Here is a 23741-nt window from a genome sequence, read left to right as displayed (position 1 = left end):
TAGAGCTGTTATCTTCCAAATACTCTTAAAAACCTAGTAATATTTTATATCCATAGCAGTCGATATCAATCGTCAACTCAATTCAGTCTCATCTGAAAGTTGTAAATTATTTTATCTGCATGAACCATGGCTAACAAGTTGAATCAGCAATACAAAATATCTAACAATTCACATACAATTAATCATAACTTGATTACGTCAAAGGAAAACGTCCCTAGCGGGCGGAACAGATATGACAACTTGTTACACAAAGGAAAAGGGGATGGGTTGAGTGAAAGAGCGGGAGACTGAGGAACAAAAGGAAAAAGCTGTGCTATCGTAAATACAGTATCTTATGCATTCTAAATTACCACCCATTTGAAAAAGGAAAATGCAATAAATATTTACTCTGAGCTGCGCTTCAGTAGGTTGGTAGTAGATGGAAGACCGTGTTGCCAAACCGAGTCCTCTGTCGAATGTCTCTGGTTGTCAATTGGATGTTGTAGTAACGTTGTGTGGTAGACGGGATACTCTGTCTGTTCCTTCCTAACCTGCGTTTGCAGCTGCTGTTGCTAACTCAACGGCTAGGAGGTATCACTTCTGTAGTGAATAAGAGTTCAAAGTTCATACCATTCGCAACCAAAGCTCACGCTGATGTTAGCTTCATTCTGTAGTTATCTGAACCATTCTGACATGGAACAGGAAGTTATGTTGTCGTCAAGGCTTTATATAGGAAGGGAGAAGAGGGCGTGTTTTATAGCCCATGTCCCTTCAGAGGCGGGCCACTGATTGAGCAGCCCTATCTTATGAAAATCCAAAATCACATTACAATTTTGTGAATCTGATAACTGTGTTGACTTTCCACTGTCGTTTGTCATCTTATCATTGAGAATGTCTGCTGACAACCGAACTGACATATTCATTAAGTACCACCGCACATGTTCAATTGTTCGGATTACCAGAATATAGTTGATTTTGCCCCACCTACTCTGTTAACCAAAGGTTTTTTAAATGTAGGGTAGAGAGGAAACAATCATAAATACCTCTTTCCCCCTGTCATAAATCTATCCCCCAGGCCAACATCATGACAATAGTAATATACCTCTATACAGCTACAAAAAAAGACAGGATATTGAGTTTCTCTATGAAATGATATTTTAGAAAAATGTGATTTGGCAACACATCAATAACAATTAGGCTCACTATTGAATGGATGACAGCACATAGGTTAGCAGACATAACTTACCACAAACAAGTTGTCAGGAGTGTGTGCTTGGGGGGATTCAACACTTTATAACCCTGACTGATTTCAGCACCAACCTTCTCTCAAATTGGTTGTTTAATGATAGGTCATCTCTTCCATGGTATTAGTTTTATGGACTAAAGTAACCAATACAAGGTACGCCTGTAAGGGGAGGCAGTTATCGGTGAATAGCCCTTACTGTAATTTCACATCCTGGATTGAATCTGAATCATACAAGATGTAGCTAGGCTCCCACAATGTTGCCCTAGGTCTGGGATTTTCAAGACTAAAATGTAGCCTGAGTGTGATATCATGACAAGGAGTACAAACAGATCTGGGACCAGGCTATAGAAGATGTGGCAGCATGTACAAAACTGAAGCTAGAAGAAAATTGCCTTGCTACCCAAATTCCTTGCTTTGGCCAAATGCGACGCCATGCCCTTCCCCACAATGAGTCGATCTGAATAACTCCCCAAATAGAAATCCATTCTAGACCATCTAATTGGGCCCAGAAACTGATGGTAAAGTGGCATTTTGAAAATTCTGATTGCTTAGAGAAGAACCAATCACTGATGATTTTTTTTTACATCACCCTTCATTTTGACACCACAAACGACTGCAAGAGGAGAATAGTACAAAAGCCAGACTTCTACACAGCCATCAGAAAATTTGGATTAGAAAAAAAACCTACGCAAATATACCAGTATTGTTAAATAGACACATTTCTGCCACAAAACATGAAGGCAATTTTCTGGCAACTGTACAGTGTGATCCACATGGACCTGTAGTGTGTTCCCTTAGGATTGTACAGCAGTTTGCTACTCCTGTAGAAAATGCATCAACCCTTCTGGTTTAATTTTAAAATGCCTCATTTGATTTCTACAGTAACTTAGTCTCAAAGTTCACAAATAAATATTCACACATGAGGATTAGATTTAGATTATTCCTCAGCGGCCTCCTCAAACTCTACCAGGGCTGCGTGCCGGTTGGCCTGGGAGCCATCCTTGAAAAACACCTTCTTGATGACTCCAGCTTTGGGTGCTCGGATGACGTGCTGCAGAAAGAGAGAATAGTCTGAGGACCCATAGTTAATTTAGAGCACAATGTGAGTGATAAGTGGGTGGCTACAGAGTTAGAAAAGTCCATGTGTGTGCGTAGTATTGGGAGTGGAATCCTCCCAGTGCCTGAAATGTCAGCTCACCTCCATTTTCATGGCATTCATCACCATCAAGGAGTCTCCCATCTGCACGGTGTCTCCTGCCTTCACCAGCACCTGGAATAAAGATGAGATCATATTAAGGATCTTCCCTATCAATTCTAAATGGCCCTGTTAATGTTAGGACAGAGAGTCCGTGTGGCCACATTCTGTTTTTCCATTGCAACTGACATTTATCAATTGGCACGTCTGAACGATTCACACCATACCATCAACAGGAGGTATAGATTAAATAATTTTCCGACATTAGCCGCTAAGTGAGCTAATGAGAGATATCCCATGAATCAGCATGCCTGACCATCTGGCAGGAAATCACATCCCACAGCAACATATTAAAGATCAGTCAGAGTGGCTGGGTCAGCTTTTATAGACAGATACATTATGGCGGTGAGAGAGACAGCAATGAGAAGAGAATCTGTAATTTATTACCTTCTCAATGGTCCCAGTCATGGGTGCCACAGCTCCTCCCTGTGCTCCTGTGCTCACACCAGCCAGGAACTTGGGCACTGGAATGCTCACCTCTGCACTACCCTCCTGATGGGGAGGAGAGGGTGGGTTGGAGGAGAGGGTGGCTTAGAGGACCTAAGGTACCCTGATATGGAGAATATGTGTTCCAGAGGAGGGGACTCACCATAGAGAAGAGGTGTACTGTGTTATCCAGGATGACAAGTTTGGGCCGGGACTTCACCCCGTTCACAGAGCAGTGCAGGAATGATGTCTGTCCCTCTGTCTCCACCTCCCCTGACACCTGGAACACTTCCCCTCCAATCTGAGGAAGGAGACAAAACACATCAGCCGCAGGAAATCATGTTTGGGTATGTTCAACCTTTTCCATTAGACATTTTTACAACACTCAGCACATGTACCTCCATAGAGTAGGTCCCATCTGGATTATATGTAACCGTTAATTCCACTTCTGCACAGAAAAAAAACATTTCACAGAACTTTAAGTCTTTTTTCTCTGCCACTTGATTCATGGAAGACTTGCCTTCATAAAAAATGCATATGATGGGTCCTGTTCAAATTACTTTATGTATGACAGAAAATATGAATAACTTTTACGACAAATTCCATGTCACAAGTAAACAAAAAGCAGATTAAAAGTACTTAAAGTACTTTTTTTCTCTGTATTCAATCAATATTTTCAGCAACAGTGAAACATGAGGATGAGAGAGACTAACTTTGCCATAAGGACTGCTGAATGTTTCATTATAGTGAGGAGATGGTATTAAGATGGGTTCACTTATAGTCTGGACGGAATCAGACACACTAATCAATGTCATTAGTGAGGTCTAGGAGAAACAAGAATGAGGTCTAGGAGGCCTGGCTGGGCTCCTCATCAACATAAGACTGAATGAAGAGCATTTCAATCAAACCAAGGTCTACTGGCTGCTTCCTCTGAGCTATTGAAGGAGGTTTGGACTCACTAGTTTCACCCAGCTGGAGCGTCATATTCCTACTATATAGGATGTTCACCCTCCTGCCATTACTGGAGGCAAAAGGAGAGAAGGGATCTGCGACAGGAGAAAATAACAGACAGTTTAAGGTATCCTCCAACAGACAACAGCACTTTTTCAGACAGTTGTTGTATAGTTCTCAGCGATCTGTAGACAGGCCTGTGTTGTTATTCCTCACCGTTGGACTGGTCTCTGAAGGTTTGAGTGCTGGCCCTCTCTCTGAGCAGCAGGCCCAGGGCAGCCTGACACAGTGTGGCCCTGGAGGGAGGGCTGGGCTTGGGGAACAGCTGCTCATAGTGCTGGGGGATGAAGCTGGTGGTCACATTCCCCGCCTCAAACTCTGGGTGGCCAGACAGACTCAGCAGGAAGTCAATATTGGTGTTGAGGCCTACAATCTGCCGGGATCAGTGGTCAATCAATCAACAGTTACAAAACAGAAATACGCAGTGGGATGTGTCCAGTATGTGTATAATGTTAATACTCTTACGTTGTACTGACGTAAGCAGTATCTGAGCTTCCTCAGAGCAGCAGAGCGATCCTCTCCCCACACCACCAGTTTAGCGATCATGGGGTCGTAGTGGGCTGACACTTCATCTCCTGAGAACACAGACAGGTACATAATCATGTGGATATATCAACTAGAGTTCGACCGATTAACCGGCATGGCCGATTAATTAGGGCTGATTTCAAGTTTTCATAACAATCGGTAATTGGCATTTTTGGCCGCCGATTACATTGCATTCCATGAGGAAACTGCGTGGCAGGCTGACCACCTGTTACGCGTGTGCAGCAAGGAGCCAAGGTAAGTTGCTAGCTAGCATTAAACTTCTCTTATAAAAAACAATCAATCTTCACATAATCACTAGTTAACTACACATGGTTGATGATATTACTAGGTTAACTAGCTTGTCCTGCGTTGTATATAATCAATGCGGTGCCTGTTAATTTATCATCAAATCACTGCCTACTTCGCCAAACGGAGAATGATTTAAGCGCATTCTCGAAAAAAGCACAATTGTTGTACCTAACCATAAACATCAATGCCTTTCTTAAAATCAATACACAGAAGTATATATTTTTAAAACCTGCATTTTTAGTTAAAATAAATTAACATTAGCAGGCAATATTAACTAGGGAAATTGTGTCACTTCTCTTGCGTTCATTGCATGCAGAGTCAGGGTATATGCAACAGTTTGGGCCGCCTGGCTAGTTGCGAACTAATTTGCCAGAATTTTACATAATTATGACATAACATTGAAGGTTGTTCAATGTAACAGCAATATTTAGACTTAGGGTGGCCGCCCATTCGATAAAATACGGGACGGTTCTGTATTTCACTGAAAGAATAAACGTTTTGTTTTTGAAATTATAGTTTCCGGATTTGACCATATTAAATGGCCAACGGCTCGTATTTCCGTGTTTGTTATATTATAATTAAGTCTATGATTCAATAGAGCCGTCTGACTGAGCGTTTGCCAGCAGCTCTTCACAGCGCTGTTTATGACTTCAAGCCTATCAACTCCTGAGATTAGGCTGGCAATACTAAAGTGCCTATTAGAACATCCAATAGTCAAAGGTTTATGAAATACAAATGGTATAGAGAGAAATAGTCGACGCGTCATAATTCCTATAATAACTACAACCTAAAACTTCTTAACTGGGAATATTGAAGAGCTGGGAATATTAAACCACTTGCTTTCATATGTTCTCATGTTCTGAGCAAGGAATTTAAACGTTAGCTTTTTTACATGGCACATTGCACTTTTACCTTCTCCAACACTATGTTTTGCATTATTTAAACCAAATTGAACATGTTTCATTTTTTATTTGAGACTAAATAGATTTTATTAAGTTAAAATAAGTGTCCATTGAGTATTGTTGTAATTGTCATTATTACAAATATATATATATAAAAATGACAATATTGTCTGATTAATCGGTATCTGCTTTTTTTGGTCCTCCAATAATCGGTATCGGTATCAGTGTTGAAAAATCATAATCGGTCGACCTCTAATATCAACAGTACTGTCTGACAGCTGTGTTAAATAGGTGTAAGTAGGTCCAGGTGAACTGGGTGTACTGTACCTTCCCTGACGCCTGTCTCAATGCGTGTGCACTCGTCTGCCAGGGGTGTAGACAGATGAAGGAGGGGTCCTGCCCCAGGGAGGAAGTCGTTGTTGGGGTCCTCAGCGTATATCCTGGCCTCAAACGAATGGCCCATCAGTTCTATCTCCTCCTGCAGGAGGGGCAGCCTCTCGCCTGCAGCCACCTGAGAGACAAGTGAGAAGAGTACACAAACATCAGGGTGGTGCGTTTACAAATTGTTAACCAAATCTATATTCAGATTGAAATCCTGCCATCTCTGGGATTATGTGAGATTATGAGGCCCTCTAAAAGAGCTAATAAATACACTCAACATATTACAACACAATGTCCCCAACACCCCCGTTCTGTTGGCATTCCTCTCCCTCTTTCTGCCTTACCCTGAGCTGCCACTCCACCAGGTCAGTACCAGTGATCATCTCAGACACAGGGTGCTCCACCTGCAGACGCGTGTTCATCTCCATGAAGAAGAAGTTGTGCTGTGCATCCATGATGAACTCCACAGTGCCTGCATATAGACAGGGACATACATGTGGTTGTTACACCAGTGCACAGGATGGCGCAAAGCAAACAGGTGTTACAACATAATATTTTTTTCACACCCTCTAGTGGGTGAGTGTTCAATGCCCCAAAAAAAGACAATGGAAATTGAGGACTCTGCATCCCAGCATGCCAATATTAATTATTTGTGTAAGGTTTGAGGTCAATTCTCTGTTCACCTGCTCCCACATAGTTGACGGCTTTGGCTGCTCTTACGGCTGCCTCACCCAGTTTCCGCCTCACGTCCTTGCTAATTCCAGGCTGCAAGCACAGGTGCAAACACAAAAACACTACAAATCATTAACACACACATACAGTCACACAGACTAGGAAGTGCAAAACACAGTGCACCAAGCCTCCTATCCAGCAGACAGCCATTCACACAGGAAACCAAGACATGTTGTGGTGCTGAGAGCAACATTATGGCGGTAGCTGTATCATAGCACTTACACCTGGTGCTTCCTCAATGATCTTCTGGTGCCTTCTCTGCACGCTGCAATCCCTCTCAAACAGGTAGACAGCATTTCCATGCTGGTCCCCAAAAACCTGGACCTCCACATGTCTGGTGAGTGAAGGAAGATCGGTCACAACATCTAAACAGGGGTGTAGTCTGAACCTTAAACATAAATAGATACAGAGTGTCTTCTACATACCTGGGGTCCTCTACAAATTTCTCCACTAGCATGACATCATCATTGAAGGACTTGCGAGCCTCTCGTCTCGCAGACTCGAGCTGCTCATGGAAGTCTTCAGCGGTGTGTGCAATGCGCATTCCCTAGATAAACCAATCACAACCGTAGGAGCCTTAAGACACAAACAACAACACTATCATTCCATGAAACAATCCTTTCTGTGTGTGCATCTTACTTACTTTACCACCCCCGCCACGCACAGCCTTTATCATCACTGGGTAGCCTATCCTGACAGCCTCAGCTTGGAGCTTCTCATCCGATTGGTCCTCTCCGTGGTAACCCTCGATGATAGGAACACCCGCAGCTGACATTATGTATTTTGATGTACTAGGAAAAATAAATAGATTTCTAAGATGTAACTTTTGAATAACTAGTATTCAAATCAGACTTACAACATACAACACTGAAGAGTGACTTTAAAGAGAAGTCATTCATTGGCCACGCCCACCACATCCCCCTCACTAACTTCACAACTGCTGCTACAAAATATCCTAGGGGACACACTGTCATTTAAAAGGTAGATACAGCAAAATAAAGTTCCCACAAGCAGCCCCGCAGATATTGAGATGCAACACAGTCACACAGTATCTGCGCATGTTCACAGGTTTGCTTCACACTGTTACAGCATGGTAGCCATGGCACCAACACAGCAGAGATGTTGTGCCTCGCGCTTCAACACTCTTAGTTGTTGAGGAAATTGACCCACTATGCCGTTTACTTTCTGCATCTATGTCATATCGCTGAGTCTACCTTTAACTATACCTTTTGATACCCATGTCTCTGATAGCAGATGATGGAGGGCCAATAAAGATGATACCCTCCTGTTTGCATGCCTCAGCAAACTCTGTGTTCTCTGACAGGAAGCCATATCCTGGGTGGACAGCCTATAACAAAAACACCATTCATAAACATAAACGTATTCGTCAGATATAGTCTGAATTGCGACTTTGAGAAACTGGGGATTGCCATAATGAATGAGTACTGTAAATACAATACTGCACTTGACAACATACATGTGATCCAGATCTCTTGGCAACCTCCATGACTTTCTCCATGGACAAGTAACTCTGCTGGGATGCGGCTGGCCCAATGTTATAGGCCTCATCTGCCTAAGAAACATGAGAAGCCCCATAAATACAGCTGCATCTACAAACATATACTGACAGAGGGGTCAAAGTTTCAACCTTTAGCCTTGACATACCATGGCCACATGCATGGAATGACGATCTGCATCACTGTATACTGCCACAGAGCGCACACCCATCTTCTTTGCTGTTCGCATCACACGGCAGGCGATTTCTCCTCTGTTGGCAATGAGGACTTTTTCTATCCTGCCTTGCCCTAGAGGGAAAGAGACCTGAGGTAAGAGTGATGATGTAAAGCATACTAATTGAGACAACTCCAATGCTTCCTCTGCAGTTCAATCTACATGGCGATTAATAACTTCACAAAGAGATATTCAATATTGCTCCATGTTACTTACCAATTGAGGCAAACCGCACAAATCCTTTGGTCCATATCAATTTCCTAAGATGAGATAATATAGAACATTGCAGGACACAGACCTTGATGGTTGAAAAGGTCATTTAAAGAGAGCACGTTGTTACAGCTGTTTACATCAATGAATGGCTTTCAAGGGCATGCCAACTGTATGCCCATGTACTAAAGAGTAGTTTGTTTGTCCACAGCTGGCTAACACTCGTATTCATAATGATCATTGCTCAAAGATGATAACTAGTTGATATAGAGCTAAATGCATTAAATTAACTGCCCATCGCTTTGGAAACAAAACATTTAACCATTCAACTGGTTAACTACCTAGCTGGTATGCTAAGTTAGCCAGCCAGCTACCTTTATTTAACCAGAATCGGTGGATAATTTTTAAGAAAGGTAAGTAGTCTAGTTAGCCATGTTGACACACACAACATATGGCTTAATCGTTTTGGCTAACGTGTGCTAGGGTTGTTTAACCATTTTAACACTAACGTTAGCTAGCGTCAAGAAGCAAACTAGCTACAATCTTGCGCGTTGGGTTTGCTGACTAGCTAGCTAGCCAACTGTCTTGACAGAAAACTATCGACATCTTCTAATCTTAGCAGTTTATTCATTCAAAATAGCTAACATGCAGTTATCGTAAACATAACACAACATATGACAAGCATTATCGACTTACTGTTGAAATATTCTTAAACCCTGTAGGGTTTGAACATTCAGGACAGAAGCCATGTGAAGTTAACGTTTGCAGTCTAAACAGTCAGTAGCTGGCTAACGCGTTAGCTGAATAAGAAAATAAGCGTTTGCCTTTCAAATATATATTATTTCGATTTACCATTTAATATGTAGCTGGTTAAGATACTGCACTTTACAATACGTATTATCAACTAAAGTTGATCGGTGGAAATGGTATTATATGAAACTATAGGCCGAAACATGCTTAGTTTGGTGAAAATCGCTACAATGTGACGTAAACGACTAAATTCAATTTGCTGCGTGCTTCTCTCTTGTGGACGCATAGGATGATCAACCAATAGAAAATGCCGAGACAGAGGCGGGGCAGAGAGGAAGAGGCAAAGCAAGACGTTTTACCAAATCAAAGCAACATTTTATTGGTCACATGCACATGATTAGCAGAAGTTAATGCGAGTGTAGCGAAATGCTTGTGCTTCTAGTTCCGACCATGCAGTAATATTTAACAAGTAATCTAACAATTTCACAACAATTACCTTATTAACACAAGTGTAAAGGAATTAATAGGAATAAGTACATAAAAATATATGAATGAGCGATGGCCGAATGTCATAGGCAAGATGCAGTAGATGGTATAGAGTACAGTTTATACATATGGGATGAGTAATGTAGGGTATGTAACCATTATATAAAGTGGCATTGTTTAAAGTGGCTAGTGATACATGTATTACATCCAATAATTTAATTAATTAATTAAATTATTAAAGTGGCTAGAGATTTGAGTCAGTATGTTGGCAGCAGCAACTCAATGTTGGTGATGGCTGTTTAACAGTTTGATGGCCTTGAGATAGAAGCTGTTTTTCAGTCTCGGTCCCCACTTTAATGCACCTGTACTGAACTCGCCTTCTGGATGATAGCGGGGTGAACAGGCAGGGCTCGGGTGGTTGTTGTCCTTGATGCTCTTTTTGGCCTTCCTGTGACATCGGGTGGTGTAGGTGTCCTGGAGGGCAGGTAGTTTGCCCCTGGTGATGCGTTGTGCAGACCTCACTACCCTCTGGAGAGCCTTACGGTTATGGGCGGGGCAGTTGCCGTACCAGGCGGTGATACAGCCCGACAGGATGCTTTCGATTGTGCATCTGTAATAGGTTTGTTAGTGTTTTTGGTGACAAGCCAAATTTCTTCAGCCTCCTGAGGTTGAAGAGGCGCTGTTGCGCCTTCTTCACCATGCTGTCTGGGTGGGTGGACCATTTCAGTTTGTCCGTGATGTGTACGCCGAGGAACTTAAAACTTTCCACCCTCTTCACTACTGTCCCGTGGATGGTGGGGTGCTCCCTCTGCTGTTTCCTGAAGTCCACGATCATCTTCTTTGTTTTGTTGACATTGAGTTTTAGGTTATTTTCCTGACATCAAACTCCGAGGGTCCTCACCTCCTCCTTGTAGGCCGTCTCGTCGTTGTTGGTAATCAAGTTTACCACTGTAGTGCCACAGATAGAATCTGGTCAACTAAAAAAAGTAATTGCTAATTTACTACGTGAGGCTTATTTGATATAATAGAAGTTTCGTAATGGTTAGGTTGTTACTCATGTACTGATATAAGTGGACGCACGGGGCATTTAATCAATTATACTTTATATCAGAGTCGCGCCTGTTGTTATACATAGATAGAGAACTCATCATGGATATAACCCGTTTTAAAATGGACATTACCGTTTAGGGCTTGCACCATTTTAAAGTAGTCAACTGGGTGGGGGTTCCTATTAGTTGGGGGCAATCAGCTAATGTTGATGAAGGAAATTACCTAATTTAAAACGGAGAAAGCCTCAATGGCACTACACGTGCTGTCACAGACACCTTTAATGGTACAGATTCAAAGATGAGTCTTCTATCTCTATGGTCTGTTGGTCACATGCATATCTGCCCTCATTGACTAAAATTATCCCACCTGATCTAGCCTCCTCCCGCCTGACTTCCATCTTTGAGGACATGTATTTTTCCATTGTTAGAGCAGTAAATCGGCTATCTTTTCAATATTGTAAAGAATATTGTAAAGTTACAATATAATAGCTAATCTTGGGGCGTGGTGATCCAATAAGGAGAGGTCACAGTGTTGACACTTTGGAAGTACATTTTTTTGAGAGGTTCCAGACATAATTTCCACCATTTTGCAGAACAGCCACGTAGGTAGGGGTGGGCTTGGTTGGCCCAGGCCTACCCACAGGGGAGCCAGGCCCACCCAATCAGTGACATCTGCGCAGTGAGGCATATGTCACTATGGCTTCCGTTCCTCTCCCCTACCTGGGCTTGAACCAGGGACCCTCTGTACACATCAACAACTGACACCCACGAAGCATCGTTAACCATCACGCCACAAAAGCCACGGCCCTTGCAGAGCAAGGGGAACAACTACTTCAGGTCTCAGAGCGAGTGACGTCACCCGATTGAAACACTATTAGCGCGCACCACCGCTAACTACTAGCCATTTCACATCGGTTACATATGCACCATGTGTAACGGATGTGAAACGGCTAGCTTAGTTAGCGTGGGCGCTAAATAGCGTTTCAATCAGTGACGTCACTTGCTCTGAGACCTTGAAGTAGTAGTTCCCCTTGCTCTGCAAGAGCCGCGGCTTTTGTGGAGCGATGGGTAACGACGCTTCGTAGGCGTCAGTTGTTGATGTGTGCAGAAGGTCCCTGGTTCGCGCCCGGGTATGGGCGAGGGGACGGGTTAAAAATTATACTGTTACATTGGTGCCGTGACCCGGATTACTGGTTGCTGCGGAAAAAGGAGGAAGGTCAAAAGGGGGGTGAGTGTAACGGATGTGAAACAGTTAGCGTGGGCGCTAAGTAGCGTTTCAATCAGTGACGTCACTTGCTCTGAGACCTTGAAGTAGTAGTTCCCCTTGCTCTGCAAGGGCCGCGGCTTTTGTGGCGCGATGGGTAACGATGCTTCGAGGGTGACTGTTGATGTGTGCAGAAGGTCCCTAGTTCGCGCCCGGGTATGGGCGAGGGGACGGTCTAAATTTGAACTGTTACATTGATGCTGTTGACCCGGATTACTGGTTGCTGCGGAAAAAGGAGGAAGGTCAAAAGGGGGGGTGAGTGTAACGGATGTGAAACGGCTAGCTTAGTTAGCGTGGGCGCTAAATAGCCTTTCAATCAGTGACGTCACTTGCTCTGAGACCTTGAAGTAGTAGTTCCCCTTGCTCTGCAAGAGCCGCGGCTTTTGTGGAGCGATGGGTAACGACGCTTCGTAGGCGTCAGTTGTTGATGTGTGCAGAAGGTCCCGGGTTCGCGCCCGGGTATGGGCGAGGGGACGGGTTAAAAATTATACTGTTACACATGCTACTGCCTACTTAATTTGTTCATTTAGCAAACAATTTAGCTCATAACCCAGTGCCTTTATCTCAGTCAGTATATTTGAGCTTTAATTAGCTTTTTTTTTTATAATAAAGCATGCAAGAAATCTATACTTATATGTGAACTTGAAAATAATGAATTTCAATCGTGCTGGATAAAGCCACACTTTTAATAAGGGAATATGAGCACTCTTTAAACAAAATATAATTTCCCCCAAAAAATATAATTAGCATGTATCATGATTAAATTTGCTGACCATATTGGCTGATTATGATTGTAAACTTACAGAGTGTTTTCCTAGAAGTATTAACCACATTCACATATTTTTTTACTGTAATAATATTATTTCTATTTTCTTTGCAAACAGAATTAAATATTTTAAAAAAACAATAAAAAGGTTCATATTGAGTCATGGATAAAAATACTAAAAAGCATCTAGGAAACACAAAACATGTCTATAAAAAGCATTCATATTATGTTTGCATGAAGTCTTCTCAGATCCTGTCATAGCCAGCTTGTCTACGGTTGTTCCAGATGATCAGGAAGGTCAGGACAGCAATCAGGAGTAGTCCCACAACCGTGGCACCAATAATGATGGGGAAGATCCTCTTGTTGAAGTCAGCCCAGCACTCAACCTCTGAAATGCCATAGGGGGGACAAAAAATATATATATTGTTTATGAAACTTGAAAGGGAAAAAAAATCCTGCAATTTCAACAACTCAAAGACCAGCATGAGCTTCCTGAAACTAGCTTCTTAAATACTGGTTCAAAGAAAAGACAAAATACCATTTCCCTAATACTCCAAAGGAATCACTACCCGAAAATCGTATTCATAGTTCTTGGTCAACTTGAGGTCTGATCTCACTGACATATAATACACAGAATAATAACTGACCTACTTATAATAACCTAACATGCAAATGAGACAGAAAGAGACCTAGGCTGTAACTATGACCCAGTAGACTGGGATGACTTGCTTGAAATCTTTCAGAGCTACTTAATGGCAACCAAACATAGACAGATGCAATTCAATATATTGAACAACACATATTTTACTCCACATAGACTGCATTTACTTGATAATAAGATAACTGACACATGTCTTAGATGTAAGATAAATACAGGAGATTTACTGCCTATGTTATGGAGTTTTCCCTTCCTATATCATTTAAAAAATATATATCAGCAAAATGTTTTAGAGCCAGAACTTCAAAATGACCCCGAGATGTGGTTAACTTTTTTTGCAAGTTTTTTAAAACTTTGTAAAGTAAATGTAATGTAAAAATAGAAGCACAGTATTGATTTTGTTTTGACTGATTCTGTTACATTTTACAATATTATTTAATCTGGAGCTTAACACTTGGATAATTGTTTTTGAGGGGCCAAAACAGTAAAACATTACCTTTACAATATTACATTTAAAAGAGCATTATACCATAAATATGCCTACAGAAAAATAATAAACAGAAGGCTTTTGTAAATCATGAATGAAAAGGTCCGCAAAATGTAAAAATCGACATACCCTCTCCAAACTTCCCATTGGTGAGTTTGAAGGCTTGGAACTGAAGAGGCCCAAGCTTCACTCTAAGGTTTTCAGCCAGATGAAACTCGGTCTGAGAATTACACTTGAGGCTGTGGTCAGCGGCAGTTGGGAACAGCTTTTCATGTTCTATCACCCCAGGATAGTTTTTATTTCCTAATGGGGAAAGAATATGCTCAGCCTTGTTTTTCTAACAATGAAAAATCAGTTGAAAAATATCCATGCATTTTTTTTCAAATCATGTGTCTACTTGTGAGATCATGTTGGTCAACTCACCTTTGCTTGGTGCCAAATTAGCTCTGACCTTTGACACATAGGATATGTTCCCTTCCTGTGGGAGGAAAAATAGTTAATGATGTGCATTACATAAATAAATCATTGTTTTTATTAAAAGCCAAACATGCAAATCATCATGCAAATGCATTTGAATGAGTTTGCTTCTGCTCAGAGCCATATATAGATATAATGTATTGCTCTGCTTATGATCGTTATATGGAACAGTTGTGGTCAACCTGTGATTATTCTTAGTTATCATCTCAGAGTCGGAGAGGATTTTTTTTTTCCAGTTATAAGGTGATCTGGTCATGTGCATTAGACATCATGTGTGGCATGAGAAGATGGAAGTTTCTGAATTTGTACCTTTTCAAAGGTGAGATCCAGATAGCCTCCCTCTCCTACAATAGCCAGGGAAAGAACAGCCTCTTTTTGACCACATCTACCCGTTGCGAGGGTGGTGGAAGGGTCTAAGTTGAAATAGGAAGCTTTCTGAAAAAGGATCAACATACCACTGGATTGGAAAAGGACAAAAGCAATAGCAAACAAGTGATGATGTAGGAACAAGTAATTCTTGTTATAGATTTAGAGCTACTTAATAATATAGTATCATAATGAGTGTATGGCCGAACTCATGACCAAACATAGTAATGTGTATGAGAATGGCCGTTTTTTTTTTCACGACTTAGGTGACAAACCACATGATGTCTCACCCCTGATAAAGAAGTGCTGAAACACAAACAAAAAGTGCTGAGAAAGTGATTGTCCCTACCTTCTTCTCAATAACTATGTACTCCACTCCCATGGAGACCTTGATGCATGGCTTGCCTGCGGTATCATTCAGCACATAGTTTCCGGTGACAGGAGCAGTCTCTTTGGGCTGAAGAACAGGCTTCTCTGGGAGGCTTGATTGCTCGGTGGGCTCAGAGTTGTTTAGGCCAGACTCATTTGTGGTGATGATGGTCTGGTCCAATGCAGCAGTCATAAGGCTGTTTCCTGTGAAGCGGTATAGTGTGTGAAGTGTGAAGTGAAACAGTTTACAGAAACCATAAACCCGGGGCAACATTCACATGCACAATTACAGATCCCCCTTAGGTTCATCTTATTTTTTACAATAAAATTAAATAAATAATTGTAAAAACGTGTTGAAGTAGCCATGATTATGTCTGTAAAATGTCATGCAATTTTACCTGCAATGATTTAGACTTTTTAAGAGTACACTTCCACTCTTTTCTAACATTAACTCAGAATCAAATTCAGATTCAAATGGCCTGCAGTATCAACTTATATCAGACTACCACTACCACCGAATAGATTAGACATTATTAGACATTATTAGATAGAGGTGCATGCAACTCACCCATTATGATCGCAACCAGTAGAAAAAGTATTGTTTCACGATGCATGTTGTTTCTGACTTTGTCTGTCATCTTCTGTGTTCAGTTGAGAATTTTTGTGTTGTGACCAAATGTATGAGGTGTGATATGGTGAATTCATCTCCAGACGACCAAAACGCCTTGTTCAAGAGATGAGTGCCTTCAGGGGGAGGGGCAAAGAGGGTTTTCTTTTTAAATGATTTATGAGCTATCTTTAAATGGCTGATATACCCTATATGATGTGACTAACTTTACCGTGTGCTGTTGCAGGTCAGATATCTTGTTATTTGTGTCTACTCAACTCTTTATCTAAAAAGATAGCGTTAAAGTAGGTTGGTTCAAAGGACATGTTGATTGAGCAGTTTCTATGACAATTACTTGTTTGAATTAATCCCGAGTTACAGGCTTTAGCCTCTAAATTGAAAATATGAGGAACATTTTTTTCTATTGGTTTATCAAAGATTGTATTTGTATCATACCTGGACCATGATGCCTTTATACATTGATTCTATGATTGGTTCATGTTTATTGCATCGGAGCTCTGGTGGGATTCTGGGAATGGCTGCGCTGCTGGGGAAATCAAACTGTGTGTTAGCAGGCATTGAATGCATTTAGGGTCAAAGGTAGGGAGGGACAAAGTATCTCCTAAAATACACACCACTGCAGCAATGTGTCAATGCAAGTCAGAATTCATTTTGGATTGACAAACTGACCAGCATTTTTGGAAAGGGTCATGTTCACCCATCCAAGTACTTTATAATGGGAGAGAGGTTGTCCTATTGCCTTCCATTTACATCTTAATAACACGGACTACTATTATTCTACTATTGTATTACCTTCTGACACACACTAATACTAAAGTAATATGTATGTTTACTTTAGAGATAAAACATTTGTTTTCGTTAGACCAAAAGGTTTTGATAAAGTCATGAAGTGGCTATTTATTACAGGAAATGAATTTGTGATGTTTCATTTGACCAGCACATTCACAGAGACGTTCAAGGTTTTATTCCATAAATTATAGAGGAGACAGGACAATAAACCCTCCCCAGGCACTTGACTCCTTGATAGATATTTTGAGATGGGTAAAGAAAACAAACTGGTGTCACAACAAGTGACTGTAGAAGGATAATATGATTTATAACATGTCCATCATTGTTCTTGCATGCCATAAACTCTCCACAACTCAGAGACAGATATAGATTTTTCAAAGAATGCAGGCATGGTGGTGACAGCAGATAAGTAAACATTTACTCTGTTGTCACTGGGACTGCCTGGATGCCTTTCTGATTGTGCACTGTCTCATTTTATTTGAACAGGTCTGTGTAGGCGAATAGACTACAGTCAATCATTTCAGAGGTAGGAGTCCAGTAAGGAACGAGATCTGGTCTCACATTTCCTTCTCTCCGGTCCTGGGACATACATGTCTTTGTTATGAAGCTGGGAGTGAGGCTATGTGTGCTGGTGATCTCTCTCCAGCTTTGGGCTCTGGGACAGAGGCAGGAGCTTGAGCCAGAGCAGGTCCTTGTGTTCTGTGATGACAAAGACGTGGAGGCAGCTGTGGACTTGGCCCTTGTCAAGTACAATGAGAAGCTTCCTTATGGAAATCAACTAGCACTCTACCAGATTCTGGAGGCCTCAACGGTAGGTGACATATTGAGAACATTGTTATTTATATTGAGTTATTTATCCAGTCCTTTTTGCATACATCTTGAGTTCATTGTATTGATGAAGAGAAAATACGAACATTACTACACAGTCACAGTATTTATTGCTTTCCTCTCTTGTAGGCTCAGAGTGACTCAGGCACTCAGTACTTTGTGGAATTCAATGGCAGGGTCACTGACTGTCCAGCAGGGGGAAACAAAGTCTGGAGAGACTGTGACTACCTCTCAACTGGGAACCAGGTAACTTACCTGGTACATTGCTATTAGATGACATCTCTGTGCAATCTGATTTTTAAATAACAATAAAAAAATGTATTGTTCTGTTTATTTATCAGGTGCCAAGCCCTTGTAATGCAACAGTCCACATGTCAGAGACAGATAAAGAGGTCCTGGCAGTTTTCTGTGACCCAGTTGGTTAGTTTTTCACTTCACACAAAGTAGGACAAGCCAAAGACCACATACAAGTCTATTTATACTTAGAGTTTTTCCAGACAACCAGATAAATGTCAACCAAAGATTGACTCATGTAGAGGAATATTTATATTTGTTGATTTAGATTAGAATCACCAAAAAATGTGTGGTTAAAATGAATTTCTATACTGACAACCCTCTCTGTTCTCCAGTGGAGGCCCCTGTTGTTGCTGAACGCTCCACATGTCTGGGGTGTCCTAGGGAGATTGATGTGGACAGTGAGGACCTAAAGGCTCCTGTGACATACTCCATCACCAGGTTCAATGCAGATTCGGACTCCAGCCATCACTTCGTCCTGAACAGTGTTGGTTTTGCTACGAGACAGGTAAATCAGTTTCAAATCTCACTCTGAGTTATTGAACGCTACAAAGGCTAGTTGACTACGCCACCTGGTGGAAAGTTGAGCAAGACTCTAAATACCTTGTTCAATTCAAACCTGATTCACACTGTAGGGCCAAACTGAGCTGAACTAGGCCAGGGCTGATCTGGTTACGCATCTACGATAGCTGCTGGAACCATACTGGAAAGGACCATGTGAAAAGAGAAGATCAGAGCCAGTACGGTACAGTTCTAGCCCTAAAGTGTGAATCAGGTAACCGAGTGACCAGTTGGGATCAGGGGTGTTAGGCCCTACAACAGTTACCAACAACACAAATCTTTTAAAGTTATCTACTTTTGAAAAAATATAATTTAAGTTGTGTCTTTGCTCATCCCTTCCAATGGAAATATTCCAAATCATCTCCTTGGCTCTGGAATTAGTGGGTGTGGTGTGGCTATATTTACCTCTATGGGTGTGACCCTTGGACTGCACTGTACTTGTTTGCGTTAGGAGTGTCATTCCAGAATCCACTGGGGGGAGGGCGGCTCAAACTAATGTCTTTGAGTAACTTCTTTCACATGCTCCTCTTAGGTGGTTGCTGGTTTCAGGTATAGACTGATGTTCGATATGAGGAAAAGCAATTGCTCCAAAGCGGACCACAAAGAGCTGAACGATGAATGTCATCCAGATGCTGAAGATGTGGTAAACCACAATGGAGCTCATAGTATTTTTGTTGAATAGGCTACAGTATATATAATATGATTCTGCTGTTGTAATACTTCTGAAAGGAAATTAAATAGTTATACTTTTTGGAGAGAACTAAACCCATACCATTCAATGTGGTATCATAACATTTCATTGTAATGCTATGTATCATGAATGCTTGTCCCTGCCATCCTGTGTACCGTCTCTCTAGGAACTTGCTCACTGCAATTCTACAGTAGATGTGGCACCTTGGAGACATGAGACTGCAGAAGCAAATGTGGAATGTGCACCAGGTCCCCTTCAGAATTTTGTGAGACATTCTGCACACTATACTACTATAGCATATCAATGATGCTCAGAAAATATGATACATTAATAGGGTAGTGATGTGTAGCTATATATTTTGGAAATTTGTACTAAATGGAGGATTTTGACCAGGAACATTTTTCCATTCACAGGAAGTCTTTAGAAGAAGGCCTCCTGGATGGTCTCCCTTGAGGAACTTCAACAATTTTGCCAAAGCAACTCCAGCCTCAACTGCTTCAGCCAAAGAGGAGTCTTTAGAGGAGTCTCAGGAGCTCAGCCTGACTGCTGTCACCACAGCTAGCAGAGACCCAGAGCCAGCCATGCCCCCCACCACTACTGCAGAGAGCCCTTTCCACTGCCCCTCCAAGCCCTGGACGCAGTTTGTCCCTCTAACAATCCCCAGCCCTGCACAGGAGAAAAGCACAACACCCCCAACAGTGGTAGAGGGGTGCTTTAGTGATTTAGACTTGCTGGGGAAAAAATAAGTGAATGCTGTATAATGCATTTGTATCATAAGCACACCTGCTGATTTGAAATAAAAAATAATCATTTTATTCTCTTTTTGACAATGCAGTTCAATCTCACTTTTGCATTTCCTCAAATTTGTCAAAGTACATATTAACTGTTTGGCAATTTGATACTAAAAATAACTAAATGTACGAAATTGTGCTGGGTGTTGTGTTATTCTGTAAAGCAACATACTATCCACAAAAGTAAGTACTTACTGTAACTGAGAAGTTTATTTGTACATTGTCACGTAACACTCAAATAATTGTAGTCAGTCTGGATACAGTGCAAGTATTTAACTTAGAAGCAAACAGAAACAAAGAATACTGTATTTGATAATGTAGGTACAGTATGTCATGGGTTAGAGGTTGGATTATTATTAGTTGTTCCTAGTGCCAAACTTTCTTTATAGCTGCTTAGCAGAATAAATAAAAAGTATATTATTTTAACAAACTCATGCAGGATGGCTGTGTAATAATACAATCATAGTAGCTTTGTTGATAGTAATGACAAAATATATGAAAAATACAATTCAATACGTCTATAAACCTGTATTAAATGAAGAGCTTTAACCACTCCAGATGTTTCAGTAAAACAAAAGATGACACTTGAACCTTTTCTTAAATAACAAATTGTTTACATCATTTAACACATTAAATGGGTTATTTCCTTCTACATCATCGTATGGCCCAAGTCAACACGTATTTTAGAATCTCCAACTGTAGAGAGACTTGTAAGATGACCAAATGTTAACATTCACAATCGGTATGGATTTGCCTGTGCTAACCCTCAGTGCTATATACCACATGGCTATGACAGCTTTGTTTTCAACATACAAACATGGTTCAGAACAATTCCATTTCAAGTAAAACTTTTGAAGCTGAAATTTGAAAAGTTATATTTTCTAACAAATGATGTTTCAAGTACAGCATCACAATATCTTCCCTGGTGCTGTTCAGCAAGTGGAAAAGGTTTACAAAGCATTTACCACACTCACTGTATTACATTGACATTATGAATGGGCTTTTAAATGGGTCCAGCCCAAGAAAATCTATAACCTGTACAGATCCATATTAATGCACACACACACACAAAGTTAATACAACCATGCAATTAATGGCATTTGAAGAGCTAACAAAAGGCTGGTGACTACGATAAGCGTCTAATGCATCTGACAAATCTCAGATAGAAAGGGATACTATTGCTTATGCTTAAAAAAGACCTGTACTCAAACTACTGTAGGACCAAAGGCGTTAAAAAAGTGCAACATCCACCTGCATCAGCAACTGTCCATCTCTATACCAGTTGATTGGTTTACTGCATAAGGGAACAACATGTTTTCAAAACAAGACTACTCCCATATCATGAATGCATACGAAGTCTGGAATACCACCACAATAGTATACTTTAGAGAACCTCATTCCCAGGCTATATCTTTAGGAGGAAAGGTCTACTTTTGAGACAACATTTGCAAACATAGGCATTTATAATGCAGTCTGAAGCCATGTCAAGTATATTACCTCTAGGGTTTTAGAAATATTAAATTGTGACATGTTGTATTTGAGAGTTAGAATTCTGAAATACTAAGCAGGCACAAGTGTCCCTCATTTTTTTCTGGTGGTTTAAAAAGGACAGTTTACAATCTAAACACCAAAATCCTATAACCTCTGGTCACAACACTTGTTCACTACATGCCCCTTTCCTCATAACATAACTGATACATATAGAGGCAAATATATGCATGCGTTAGTCCTTAGGCTTTCTATGGTAATGCAGATAACCATTGAGCGATTCACACAACATTAGAGACTTAACTTTGGCTTTCATTGAATCAACAAAAACATATTTGAAAAGGGAAAACAAAAGTGCTTATTTTTTCTTGGGTTGGGGAAAATCTGCCATAAAGGAGACACTTCTTTAAAATGCCACCTTATTTCTCAACAGCATATATCACAGAGTTATGCTGGAGAATGAGAATACAGGGTTTTTACCCCAAAATGAATGTCCTTCATTTGAAAGGGGTTTGGACTTCGAGAAGCCATTATGGAAGAGAAACCTTTCCCACAGCTCCTATTCAGAGTTGCCTAGGTCCAACAATTATCAAAAGGTTTACTCCAAGAACACAATAGTAAACAAACTATCATAATAATGAATAAACAGAGGGGTCCACTCCACAGAGAGAGGAAGGGGTGCCCACACAAACAACGCTGACTAGCTGCCTTGGGACAGCCTTCATCCACTTTCCAACATGTACAAATAGTCTTATGTTCACATACTGTACTGCTGATTCTCCCCATGTCAACACACAGCACTGTAACATTCGTATAGTTCACAATCCAACTACACTACTGACATGCATGATGAAAGCATCAGTTACACGAGGTGACTATGTCTGTCTAGCTTAATGCACTTCTCAACATTCATTATGATGACGTCTCACTGAGCAACAGAGGTATTTTACCATTGACCTCCAAGACACAAGAGGGAGAAATCCAGCCCTTGCTCATTGTACGTCAACTACATTAAGGCTTCATTTTTAAACGGCAAGGTTTTCTTGACAGTGCATTCATTACTTTCTGTACTGCTGTACTTTATCATAGTATCACAGGCTGGGCCCACAGTGTGTGTGTATACACATGCAGAGGTATACATGTATAGGTTTCAAAAAATATACTGTATATATAACCTGCTGTTACTGCTAAATATGATGCCAAAGGAAGGAGTATGACAATAGATTTAAAAACTGTGGTGCCAGAAATGACCAGCCAGTAGAGCTATTGGGCCACAATGTAACACTTCAAGGTGCTGCCTTTCAGGGGGGGTATCTTTTTTTTATACAACAGGTGGAGTAGGCTGCACATCTAAAAATTACTGAATTCATACCGTTTTTTTCTGGGATGTTCCGTGCATATTCAAAAGGCATTTACGTTACAGGAAGACATCTATACACGTGACCCTGTAAACGGGACGGCAAACTCTTCTCTTTTACAAAAAGGAAAGGAATGAAGATTTTTATATTCAAAGAAAAAAAGCACACACAAAAAGGTTAAAAAAATATTACAGGCAAAAAAACTACCGTTTTAGACAAGGCAAGTTAGTTGGTAAGTTTCTGCAGGGAAAACCAATACAGTAAAAAAAAAAGGAAATTGTTAAGTGCTCGATAGGATAGTCAAGCATCACCCATTAGTTCATGAGGTTTGGATGTTCCACTCACAGCTGGCTGGTGTGTCTGGCCGGGCAGGGCTGGCGGATGTCCTGCCTGGACTTAGTTAAGCGCGTGCTGGCGGATGGTGTGGAAAATCCAGTCCATCTTGGTGGTCCAGCCGCCATGGTGGGCGTCGTTCATTTGCTTCATGAAGTAGTCCAGGGCCTCCTGCTCAGTCTTGTCCAGGGCCAGGGTTTTACGGATGTAGGCGATGTCATCGAAGGACTGCAGCTCGGGCATCCCGGAGCCCAGCATCATGGAGAACAGGTTGATGAAGAGGTTGGCATGCTGACGAATGGCCAAGTAGGCCTTATAGCACATCTCCTGAAATCTGAGACCGAATAGGAGAAGGACAAAATGCATAAAAATCAGTATATACCATTCCCATTGTTCCCTCTGAATTCTCTATAGCCTCAAAATAAGCCTTTGAAAGCATACATTTGGACATTGAAATATATAGTGTTCGGCTGGACATGGTCGATTTCGCAGTACATTTGTTAAAGCAGAAGTATGGGAGAGGGTCTGGAAAATTGGCAGACAGTAGCCTATCAAACACCCAGGGAGACAGAGCACACATTGTTATATAATAGCTGCCTAC

At 41.1% G+C, this 23741-nt stretch overlaps 4 protein-coding genes across 19 annotated transcripts in view; 1 reads left to right on the top strand and 3 right to left on the bottom strand.

Moving 5' to 3' along the window:
- Window positions 1-93: 93 nt before the first annotated feature.
- LOC110524466 (methylcrotonoyl-CoA carboxylase subunit alpha, mitochondrial) lies at window positions 94-9769 on the bottom strand. 4 transcript variants are annotated; one of them, XM_036978270.2, is made up of 19 exons: window positions 9404-9769; window positions 8714-8757; window positions 8432-8571; window positions 8244-8339; window positions 7993-8114; window positions 7410-7557; window positions 7192-7313; window positions 6989-7100; window positions 6718-6799; window positions 6379-6506; window positions 5981-6164; window positions 4383-4492; window positions 4074-4290; window positions 3866-3952; window positions 3305-3354; window positions 3070-3207; window positions 2868-2972; window positions 2424-2495; window positions 94-2276 (listed from the first exon to the last, which is right to left on the bottom strand). In XM_036978270.2, exons 1-19 carry the CDS (start codon window positions 9454-9456, stop codon window positions 2163-2165), a joined length of 2124 nt encoding a protein of 707 aa, XP_036834165.2. In that variant the 5' UTR covers window positions 9457-9769; the 3' UTR covers window positions 94-2162. The 4 variants fall into 4 exon arrangements, 1 of the variants encoding a protein (XP_036834165.2); XR_016496280.1 differs by lacking the exon at window positions 3305-3354 and having other exon boundaries at window positions 9404-9766; XR_016496281.1 differs by lacking the exon at window positions 3305-3354 and having other exon boundaries at window positions 9560-9704.
- LOC110524468 (kininogen) lies at window positions 8441-20095 on the top strand. 5 transcript variants are annotated; one of them, XM_036978277.2, is made up of 8 exons: window positions 8441-8592; window positions 17283-17607; window positions 17754-17870; window positions 17966-18044; window positions 18254-18426; window positions 19012-19122; window positions 19337-19435; window positions 19584-20095. In XM_036978277.2, the coding sequence occupies exons 2-8, from the start codon at window positions 17398-17400 to the stop codon at window positions 19914-19916; spliced, it is 1122 nt and encodes a 373-aa protein (XP_036834172.1). In that variant the 5' UTR covers window positions 8441-8592; window positions 17283-17397; the 3' UTR covers window positions 19917-20095. The 5 variants fall into 5 exon arrangements, with proteins under 5 accessions (XP_036834172.1, XP_021459820.2, XP_021459819.2 ...); XM_021604145.3 differs by lacking the exon at window positions 8441-8592 and adding an exon at window positions 8938-9120; XM_021604144.3 differs by lacking the exon at window positions 8441-8592 and adding an exon at window positions 10711-10929.
- Window positions 12923-16556, bottom strand: lamp3 (lysosome-associated membrane glycoprotein 3-like). Of its 4 annotated transcripts, XM_090233560.1 has the most exons (8): window positions 16443-16553; window positions 16219-16272; window positions 15948-16123; window positions 15360-15583; window positions 14954-15079; window positions 14591-14645; window positions 14297-14470; window positions 12925-13410 (listed from the first exon to the last, which is right to left on the bottom strand). In XM_090233560.1, exons 3-8 carry the CDS (start codon window positions 16015-16017, stop codon window positions 13268-13270), a joined length of 792 nt encoding a protein of 263 aa, XP_090089686.1. In that variant the 5' UTR covers window positions 16018-16123; window positions 16219-16272; window positions 16443-16553; the 3' UTR covers window positions 12925-13267.
- Window positions 20096-20152: 57 nt separating the features above from the next.
- pik3ca (phosphatidylinositol-4,5-bisphosphate 3-kinase, catalytic subunit alpha) overlaps window positions 20153-23741 on the bottom strand; it is a 13340-nt gene continuing 9751 nt past the window's right edge. For all 6 annotated transcript variants that reach the window (XM_036978260.2, XM_036978263.2, XM_036978264.2 and 3 more), the window contains one exon: window positions 20153-23474. In XM_036978260.2, the coding sequence (XP_036834155.1) occupies window positions 23204-23474 (271 nt within the window). In that variant the 3' untranslated portion in view covers window positions 20153-23203. The remainder of the gene's footprint in view (window positions 23475-23741) is intronic.

This window comes from Oncorhynchus mykiss, chromosome 5, assembly GCF_057628025.1.
Source record: "Oncorhynchus mykiss isolate SJ-2025 chromosome 5, ASM5762802v1, whole genome shotgun sequence".
Taxonomy (NCBI): Eukaryota; Metazoa; Chordata; class Actinopteri; order Salmoniformes; family Salmonidae; genus Oncorhynchus; species Oncorhynchus mykiss.
The sequence above is the reverse complement of the archived record's forward strand: the minus strand, read 5'-3'. Positions and strand labels throughout refer to the sequence as shown.

Bases quoted from the DNA above. Each gene is read 5' to 3' on its own strand.
- LOC110524466 (XM_036978270.2), bottom strand. From the start codon at position 9,456: ATGGCTTCTGTCCTGAATGTTCAAACCCTACAGGGTTTAAGAATATTT. The intron at 7,558-7,992 runs GTATAGTTAAAG...TATTTTTCCTAG, and splicing joins AGAGACATGGGTATCAAAAG to TACATCAAAATACATAATGT. The intron at 7,314-7,409 runs GTAAGTAAGATG...TGGTTTATCTAG, and splicing joins TGCGTGGCGGGGGTGGTAAA to GGAATGCGCATTGCACACAC.
- lamp3 (XM_090233562.1), bottom strand. From the start codon at position 16,017: ATGACAGACAAAGTCAGAAACAACATGCATCGTGAAACAATACTTTTT. The intron at 15,584-15,947 runs GTGAGTTGCATG...ACCGCTTCACAG, and splicing joins ACTGGTTGCGATCATAATGG to GAAACAGCCTTATGACTGCT. The intron at 15,080-15,359 runs GTAGGGACAATC...ATCCTTTTTCAG, and splicing joins ACATAGTTATTGAGAAGAAG to AAAGCTTCCTATTTCAACTT.
- LOC110524468 (XM_036978277.2), top strand. From the start codon at position 17,398: ATGAAGCTGGGAGTGAGGCTATGTGTGCTGGTGATCTCTCTCCAGCTT. The intron at 18,427-19,011 runs GTAAATCAGTTT...TGCTCCTCTTAG, and splicing joins TTGGTTTTGCTACGAGACAG to GTGGTTGCTGGTTTCAGGTA. The intron at 19,123-19,336 runs GTAAACCACAAT...CCGTCTCTCTAG, and splicing joins ATCCAGATGCTGAAGATGTG to GAACTTGCTCACTGCAATTC.